Raw genomic sequence first — 9,771 nt, forward strand, 5'->3', positions numbered from 1 at the left:
AACTATGAACAGTAACATTCATAATTGGACTCGAGATTAACAAAGAGAACTCAATTTACTTTTCGAATATATTTTGATTAAAACGAATGTTTACGAATTGAGAATTGATTAAAAACAAATGAATATTGGATTGGATTCGGCTTGATCAATGAAAAAATTTATTGGATCACAAATGATTTTTTTAAGAAAAATTTGATCCAACGAGTCAAATGATCACAAATTAAAAACACAACGCACGAATTCAATGAAATTAAGAGAGATCATAGAGAGAGACTCACCAAAATTGCTCCAATTGTGACAAATGTTGCCAAACCGAGAATCGTTCTTCAACAAATAACGTTGATCATTGAAGACCCGCTCTGATACCAAATTGAAGAATCGTGGAATCAAGTATTAATCAAAATCAGAGTAAAACGAATGCAGATTGAATAAACGATGTAAATAAGATCTGGTTTCTGCTCATTTATCCTTTCAACATTTACAGAGAAAATAGTCAGGTTCTGTAAAGGACTCTTATCTAACTCTAGTAAAGTTCCATATTTATAGGAACAGTGAAAGCATACAAAAAATACTAAGGCATTGACACTTAAGCTTCGTACGAAATATACCTCAGTAAATAAACTTAACAACCATACGAAGTGTACAAAAGACTTCGACATATTACAACTAAATTCGACCCTTACAGTACCACATGTCGCATAATCAACTAGCATCCACAAGCCAAGCATATAAACATATAAGGATGTCGTGGGCTCCCCCCAAGGTCTTACTCCAGGATTCCGTGGGCTCCCCCCAAGGTCTTACACCTATATGCCATGGGATCCTCCCATGGTCTTTTTCTGGAAAGCCATGGGATCCCCTACATGGTCTGACATCCAAGTGCCATGAACTCACCCCATGATCTTTACCTGAAAAGCCCTGGGCTCCCCCACATGGTCTTACATCCACATGCCATGGGCTCCCCCATGGTATTTACCTGAAAAGCCATGGGCTCCCTTACATGGTCTTACATCCAAGTGCCATGGGCTCCCCCATGGTCTTTCATGCAAATATCACATAAACAAATAGCATGTCACATAGCATATAACCAACTAACATACCACATATCACTACATCAACTAGTGTACCACATAACACAAAATGGGCCGGCCTTGGTTCCTTCGCCCCAGTGGTATGGTGAGGAGACTCACCTCACATTGCTAAAGTCCCGCAGATAAAACTCTAGCTGCCGGTTGACAGATTCCTGAACTGTCAACATCAAAACAACACCCAAATAATAATTGGGTTCCAATGCATAACCATAAGTCCATACTTGGGGTAAAAATACCAATTTATCCCTAACGTAGCTTGGTCCAAAGTCAAGGCCCAAACTCAAACTCTGGAGGCCCAAAAGCCAAATAATAAATCAAGACCCAACATCTGGCCCAATTTTCCAAATTGGGCCCAAACCTATACATGGTATTACCTTAAGGCCTAGTTATGGCCCATCTATGGCCCAAGTTTCGAAATTAGGCCCAAACCCCTCATATAGGCCTCACCCTAAAGCCCATCTAATTATTCTAGTCCTTATACTTGTTCTTGGATGGCCCATCAATAGCCCAATCACCAAAGCCCAACAGAAGGCCCATCTAGAAGCCCAAACCTATATAGGGGTTTCTCATATGAAAAGACGATTAGGGTTAAGTGTTCTTAGTTAACCCATTAAGGACTTAACCCATAAATTCCAATATTGTGTTACGATAATTATAGGGGCATTATTAGGTATTATTTAGAAATTTAATTAATGACTTCAACACGGATCCCGACAATCCAAAGTTAATCATCACCAAAATTTGGGTTTTTCTAAACCCTAATTATTGTTTCCAACCCAATCGTGCGTCAATCAGTCCAATGGTTAAGTTTTTAGATCAATTAGGGTTTCATTATGTCAATTAGGGTTTCCTTAGGTCGGGCACCAGCCACTGCTACCTCGGGCGGTGGTGGTCGACGGCGGCTCACGGCGGCAGCCACCACCTCACGGTGGTGGCGGTGGTTTGTCCTTAAATTCTTCCACCAAAAATGTTTAAACAAGTCCCATTCTACTAAACACACTCACAATACCATAATATACAAGCACAACCACCACCATACGACGACTGGTGGTGGTGAAGCGGTGGCAGCCACCACCTCATGGTGGTGGTGGTGGATTTCCGACCAAAAAAATGAACATTCCACATAACTCCATCAATCCTACACTAAAACACACAACAAATTTCACACACAACTATATCACGCACACACAGCCACCTCTCACGGTGGTTGGCGGTGGCAGAAGAAGGATCTTAGCGGCAGCCACCATGGTTGGCTGCCATGGTAGTCCGCCTAGTTTTCCGGACAGCAACACACCGACACACACACTTCACGAACACGAGCTGAGCATAGGAAATGCACCTAATCACAGCCACCCTCGCGGTGACTCATGGCAGCCGGAGAAAAAAGAGATGAAACAGTCTCCTTCGTTGGTCTCGGCAGCTTTTCCGACTTCTCTTACGTCACCGGCAGCAGCGTTGAGGTGGCGCTCATCGGCGAGGCAGCAGGCGGCAACCTTGTCGGATCGGAAAAAGAAGAAGAAGGGAGGTAGCGGCTGGGGAGTCACAAGGTGGTGGCGGTTGTAGATGTTCTCTTAGGTTTAGGGTTTGGAAATGCGACGTAGGGGAAGTGACACGAGTTTAAGTCCCGCATCCATACAACTTTTGCGCATTAAACAAGTCTGGTCCCTCCCATAGGATTTTTTTTTCCAAATTTATCGACTCACACTAAAAACTAAATTTTCATGTGCATCAAATTTATCAAAGTGAAAGCGTCATAGCAACTAACTCATAAAATGGTAATAACACAAATCACACAGTAGCATCACAAATATCATATCATCATCATGCAAAAGTAATTACTAGGTCACCCTAATGTGAATCAAATCACCATTTACAGATTGCATGTTTCAATTATGCACCTTAGTGAGTTAAGACTATGAACTCACCTTTAGCCTTGATGAAACTCTACTTATATATATATATATATATATATATATATATATATATATATATATATGTATATATAATAATAATAATAATAATAATAAGAATAATAATAATAATTTACCAACCCGACCCCTGTTCAGTGTTTTAAGCATTAAACAGAATCCACAACTCCGATTGAGCTGATTCTGGACTTTCTGAAAACTAAACTCCATTTCCTACAATTTTGTCGGAGAGGGGCATTAGCCATTTCTACCCAGATTAGCAGATACATCCCTCGCAAGATGGGGAAAAGTTGCTGGGCAGATTTCCAATATATACCAAAAATCACCATATGCTTTATGAATTTAGACAAGGGATTGAAGTCACTCAATTTTACACACCATAAGCTTGAATGAAGGTATTAAGACATCAATTGAGTGCTTAACGGAAAGACCATAGAGTTTGTTAATGGATGATAGAAAGTAGGATGCCATTATATACCAAATACAAAAATCTACATTCACCAATGTTTTAAAAACCGGTTTGAACCGGCCGGTCGAACCGGGAACCGGGGAAGGGAGTGGTTCAACTATCACCAGTTTTACGTCGATTTCTGAACCGGATTGAACCGGCCTATTTTTAGAAAAACCCGGTTGAACCGGTCAAAATACACCGGTTGAACCGGTTAAACCAAATAAAAACAAAAGGAAAAGAACAATTTTCATAATAAACTATGGTGAAAAGTTTCAAATCTATATAGTTTTTTTTAAATAAAAACATATGATAAATGTTATAAAGTTTTTAATGTATTTGGAGTGATCTACAACTTATTTGTATGTATACTTTTAATGTTTGAACTTGTAAACGTCAAATTCATGATTTATATACTTAAGTATAGGAAAGTAGGAAAAAATATGAAAATTATAGAAACCGGTTGACCCGCCGGTCGAACCGGTTAAACCGGTTGAACCAGTCACTATACCGGTTCAACTAAAAAACCGGTTTTTAAAACATTGACATTCACCAATAAATACTTCTTCAAGTTCCAAATTAAGACACATGTATGGATGGAACTTGGGTAGACTTTTGGACATGATTTGAATGAATTTCATGGTCATTATTTCAGCCCCTATCACATGGTTTTAGGGCAGAAAAATACCAAACAAATCAACTAAAAATTGCAAGAACTTTCAAGAGAAAATATGACATATTCTAGCTAGCAATACTCCCACATAATTTAACACATATGAAGACTTTTAGAGGATGTTTTAAGACTCTTATGGAGAGTTCAAAACATGATTTTTGTGAAGAAAAATCATATGTAAGAGTGCACATGATTTGGTGATTCAAATCAAGAGACATGTCACCAAAGAAAGCAATTCAACCCAAGATTTCAATCAATTCATCAAATAGAAGTCATAAAATAATAGGAACAAGAACACATTAATTGAAGTGAAAGAATGCATGATAACAACACCAAAAGGAAGACATATTCAGGGGCGTAGGCAACAAGGCTCTAGGTAGGTCCTAGGACCTATCCTTTTTTTTTAAATTATCATATATATATATAAAAAATAAGGAACCACCTTATTTTGAGAATAAGACCTACCTAATTTGAGGGAAAAAAAGCTACGTGAACTGTGAACAAGCCCAAATCTTATATATTTAATAGCCCAATCTGAATATCCAATAATCCAATGATTTTTTTTTTAAAAAAAAAGAAAAAAAAGAATGGGAAAAAGGAACGTCGCATACAGGACCTCTCGGCTCTCACCATCTCACGTTCAGTCGTTCTCGGCTTCTCGCAGGGGCAAGACGCATTGCATCAATCAAATCGAATTGCCTATCGTTCCTGCTCCGATCACCGTCCGACCAAGACGCCACCCACCGCCCACTAACAACACTCCAGTCGTCCGTCTTCGCCCTTCAGCCCTTCATTACCCTGTGGAGTGTGGGCCTGTCTCTTGAATCTTGATCAGATTACAATTTTGAGAATTTGAGGTTTGTAAGTTTCAGTTTGTTACAATTTCTGAATTCTTGTTGTTCAAAACCCTTTGTAGCACGCCAGTTTGTGTGATTATTAGTTTCAATGTTTCATTAACTTGAATTATTGTCTATTGATCAGTAGATTTGAGATTTCATTTACTACTTATTGTTATTAATCAGAGTCACTGATTCAAAATTCTTATTAACATTGTTATTTGTAATTTGTTAACATTTGATTTATTGATTAATATCTACTCAATTTTAGAATTTATATAGTTGTTTTGTTGTTATTGTCTATTTGATATAAGAACATTGTTTAATTGTCATTGTTTTGTTGTTATTGTCTATTTTGATACTTTTATAAGATGCAATTTTTATAATTCAATTTCAGTATCGAGATACAAGAATGTCTTTGCATAAGTTTTATAAAAAGAAAGAAGATAGTGAACAACAACAAAAGTATACGAAGATTGATTTAAACTCACTACCTGTTGATCCATTTTAACGACCAAGTATAGAATTTTATCATGTAAACCAAAGAGATGAAATTAGAAGAGCATACTTGCAAAAAGGGCCTTTCCAACCTCTAAATCATAACTTTCCACCACATGATTTTGGAGGTAAACCTCGAAGATTTATTCAATCTTGGTTTGATGATAATAAATATTGGTTAGAATATAGTATAAAAGAGGATGCTGCATTCTGTTTGTGTTGTTATCTATTCAAATCAAGTAATACCTAATCAAGGTGGATCAGATCATTTTGTGAAATCTGGATTTAAAGTTTGGAATAAGAAATCAGGAATAGATAAACACAAAGAAGGAACTCCACACACTATTGCTGTCCAAAAGTGTCAAAGTTTGATGAACCAAAGACAATCCATCACGTCTGCTTTTGAGAAATAAACTACTTTACAGGAAAAAGAATATCGTACTCGTTTGAATGCTTCAATTGACTGTGTTAGGTTCCTACTCCGACAAGGGTTAGCATTTCGTGGTCATAACGAGAAGGAAGACTCAGATAATAAAGGTAACTTTCTTGAACTATTACAGTGGTTAGCCGATCGATGTGATGTTGTAGATCGTGTTGTGTTAAAGAATGCCCCAAAAAATGCTCAAATGAAATGCGGTGAAATCCAGAAAGATATTCTGCAAGCATGTTCAGATGTAATTTTAAATGTTATTATGGGAGAGCTTGGAAATGATTTTTTTGCAATTTTAGTAGACGAGTCACGTGATGTGTCATGTAAAGAACAAATGACATTGGTTTTGCGGTTTGTCAATAGAAAAGGTGAAGTTGTAGAAAGGTTTGTTGGCCTTAGAAATGTTAATGACACTTCAGCTTTGTCACTAAAGGCTACCATTTATGATATGCCTTCAAAACAGAATTTGAGTCCTAGTAGGATTAGAGGACAAGGCTATTATGGTGCTAGTAATATGAGTGGTGCATTCAATGGATTGAAAACTTTGATTATGAATGAAACAAAATCTTCACACTTTGTTCATTGTTTTGCTCACCAATTACAGTTAGCCCTAGTGTTTGTTGCAAAGAATCACAAGACGGTTAATGATTTTTTTGATGTGGTTTCTCGGCTGTTAAATATTATTGGATCTTCTTACAAACGACGAGATAGGTTAAGAAAAAAACAAGCAGATAAAGTTATGGAAGCATTAGCTGAAGGTATGGTTTATTTGGTTTATTTTCGTTTGTTTATACTAATTATTCGACTAATTCATTTTTATGTGGTTTATTTTAGGTGAGCTTGAGAGTGGTACTGGTTTGAATCAAGAAGTCGGTATTAAACGACCGTCTGATACTCGATGGGGTTCTCATTTTTCATCTTTATTAAATATCCAAACCATATATGCTTCCATTTGTGATGTACTTGAAGACCTTGGTGTATTTGATAGTGATAGTGATCATAGAGCTGAAGTAATTCGCATCTTAAAGTGGTTAAAATCGTTTGATTTTGTGTTTTGTCTACATTTGATGATTGATATCTTGGGAGTGACGGATCATTTGAATACAATACTACAAAGAAAAGACCAAGATATCATAAATGCCATGAATCAAGTAAGTAGTTCAAAAAAAGCAATTCATGAAATTAGGGATATAGGATGGGAACCACTTTTATAGAAATTTACTTTGTTTTGTGCTAAAAACGAAGTTAAAGTTGTGGATTTGGAAGATGAATATTTTAATGGATACAGTCGTCGCAGAGGTTCACAGGTTAGTAATGTTTCTTATTACCAACTACCACATTGATTTATAAATTTATTGTGTTTTATCGTTAGTTATTAATATATATGTGTATATATATATATATATATATATATATATATATATATATATATATATATATATATATATATATATATATATTTTTAAGGTTAACAACTTGCACCATTATCAAGTTGATGTATTTAAGGAGGTGATTGATATGCAACTTCAAGAGCTGAACCATCGCTTTAATGAAGCAAACACGAATTTACTTCTTTGTATTGCTTGTTTGTGCCCAAGTGAATCTTTCAAAGCCTTTGATTTAGAAAAAATAATGAAAATGGCTTCACTTTATCCAGAAGAGTTTCCAACAGAATACGATCTTCGAGTTCTTGAAGTGGAGCTTGGAAATTACATTAAAGATGTGCGAGAAGATGAATGATTTAATGATTTTAAGAGTATTGGAGACCTTGTCAAAAAGATGGTTGAGGAAAAGAAGCATATAATATTTCCTAAGATTTACCTTCTTATGAAACTTGCATTGATCTTACCCGTAACAACAGCAAGTGTAGAACGCGCATTTTCAGCAATGAAGTTGATAAAGACTGATATACGCAACAAAATGAGTGATCAGTTTTTCAGTGATAGTTTAGTGTCGTATATTGAAAAAAATGTTTTAAAAGGTATTGGTAACGATGCAATTGTGACAATGTTTCAAGATATAAGACCTCGTAGGGTTCAATTGTAAGAACTTTATTATAACTATTGAACTGATGTTTAAATATTTTAGTCATACAACCCGACCCGTCACCACTAGTATTTTTTACACTTTCATATTTTTTTTGTTTTATTTACATAAGGAACCACGTGGTTTTTGGTTCTAGATTCGCCACTGGACAAATTCAACTTCAAAATTGCAACCAATTTCAAGCCAATTTGAAGAATGAACACATAAAGAAGAAGGAGAATCAAGAAACTCACAAACTGATTCAATTTTCGGCCTCACTACAGATCCCACTAGATTTTGTCGACCCTCTCCTCATCCCTGCTTTAAAACCGGACACACACATAAGGATGATCGATCACCCCATTGCAATTGCACCTGCCTTGCCCCTAATTCGATCATTCTATTTTTTTTCCTTGCTTCTCCTTGATCGATGATCACAACAACTCACGAACAAGCACACCATCCTTGCTTGTTTCTTTTACTTGATTATGATGTGCGACGTAGCAGGAAAAAACTTAGGACGATGGATTTGTTTCATCCACTCGCTAGACTCTCCAATTCCTCACTTAACGCCGCTCCTTTCTTCCTCCCGGTGATCGATGGCAACAAGCAAAGGCCCAATGATAATTTTGGTTTCTACCTATATTATGCACGTAAAGAACTAGAGGGGAAAAAGAATCAACCGAACCTTGAAAGCCCGTCGATCAAAATGCTATGGGATGTTATGGCCGATTTTGCAATTCAGTCCATAGCATTCCGACCTTGTATCCAATTTACCCTAACCCTAGTTAAAATAACATTCTAAGTCTCGTATAATGATACTTCAATCCCTTAAGTCCGTTTAGACCTTTTGATGAATAGTAATTACCCTAAATTCCACCAAATTAATTTAAGTAAATTACATTCGTCTTAAATATTGATTAATTTTGTTAGATGTTGTTAGGTGCATTTTGTGCACCTTTTTTCACACCTTTTAGTCCCATTTCATGCATCTATTTAGCATAATTGTTCTTCCTTTTTCTTGCATTTCATCATATTCATGTTAGTCTCTAGAACAAACTTATTTGCACACTTTCATGTCTTGTTCAGGTAAACCGGAGCTTGGAATGCGCTTTGGGAGGTGCCTGGAAGCATTGCTGAAGATTTCGGGATGATCGGGCGAAGAATGAAAAAGTTGGAAAAATCAAGTTTGGATTCGGAGTCAGAGGGGTACACGGGCCTTGTTGGATTTACACTGCAAAATCAACACGGGTTGTGTTGACCAAAATGGGAGCTATTGACCATGCTGAACACGGGCCGTGTCAGTTTAACCTATTTTAACACGGGCCGTGTTCGACCCAAAAACCAACTTTTAGCAGTTTTTCCTATCTTTCATATTACGGGATGAGGGTCATTTTTACACACACACAACATATCAGAGCACATTTTGAGAGGGGATTTCGAAGGTTTTTGCAAGGATTTGATCATTTTGTTGGATTAGATGTCTAAGCCCATAACTATTATTGGTATGTACTTGACCCGAGAGTAGCATGGTCCATTTGGGTTGCATATCATCAGGGCAATTTGTTAGGATGGACTTTTGAGAGAAGGTTATTTATGGTTTATTAATATATTATAAGTTATAATATATTAATATGAAATCAGATGTTTTAATTAGTATCGATCAAGAATTAATTTGGAATTAATTTAGTGATCAAAAGAGACTAATTAAATCTATGGGGACTAATTATGATAATTAGTTATATTTATATGTGTTGGGCTTATGATCCATGTTGGACCAAGTTTATGTATAGATACATAAAGAGTTGGGCCACATGAACCATGGATCATAAAACCCATGGG

The 9,771-nt window shown here is 36.4% G+C and overlaps 1 protein-coding gene across 1 annotated transcript; it reads left to right on the forward strand.

The window, feature by feature from the left end:
• Positions 1-2,458: 2,458 nt before the first annotated feature.
• LOC145122399 (uncharacterized) lies at positions 2,459-7,644 on the forward strand. Its single transcript, XM_079058005.1, has 7 exons — positions 2,459-2,616; positions 4,718-4,955; positions 5,374-5,441; positions 5,947-6,662; positions 6,739-7,055; positions 7,119-7,211; positions 7,411-7,644. Exons 1-7 carry the CDS (start codon positions 2,459-2,461, stop codon positions 7,642-7,644), a joined length of 1,824 nt encoding a protein of 607 aa, XP_078914131.1.
• The last annotated feature ends 2,127 nt before the right edge of the window (positions 7,645-9,771 follow it).

The sequence above is a fragment of the Lactuca virosa genome, chromosome 6 (genome assembly GCF_052849685.1).
Source record: "Lactuca virosa cultivar CGN04683 chromosome 6, Lactuca_virosa_CGN04683_v6, whole genome shotgun sequence".
Lineage (NCBI taxonomy): Eukaryota > Viridiplantae > Streptophyta > Magnoliopsida > Asterales > Asteraceae > Lactuca > Lactuca virosa.

Excerpts from the sequence above, each read along its gene's own strand:
- LOC145122399 (XM_079058005.1), top strand. The coding sequence starts at position 2,459 with ATGGCAGCCGGAGAAAAAAGAGATGAAACAGTCTCCTTCGTTGGTCTC. Across the intron at positions 2,617-4,717 it reads GAAAAAGAAGAAGAAGGGAG|AAAAAAAAGAATGGGAAAAA; the intron begins GTAGCGGCTGGG and ends TTAAAAAAAAAG. Across the intron at positions 4,956-5,373 it reads ACCCTGTGGAGTGTGGGCCT|TATCGAGATACAAGAATGTC; the intron begins GTCTCTTGAATC and ends ATTCAATTTCAG.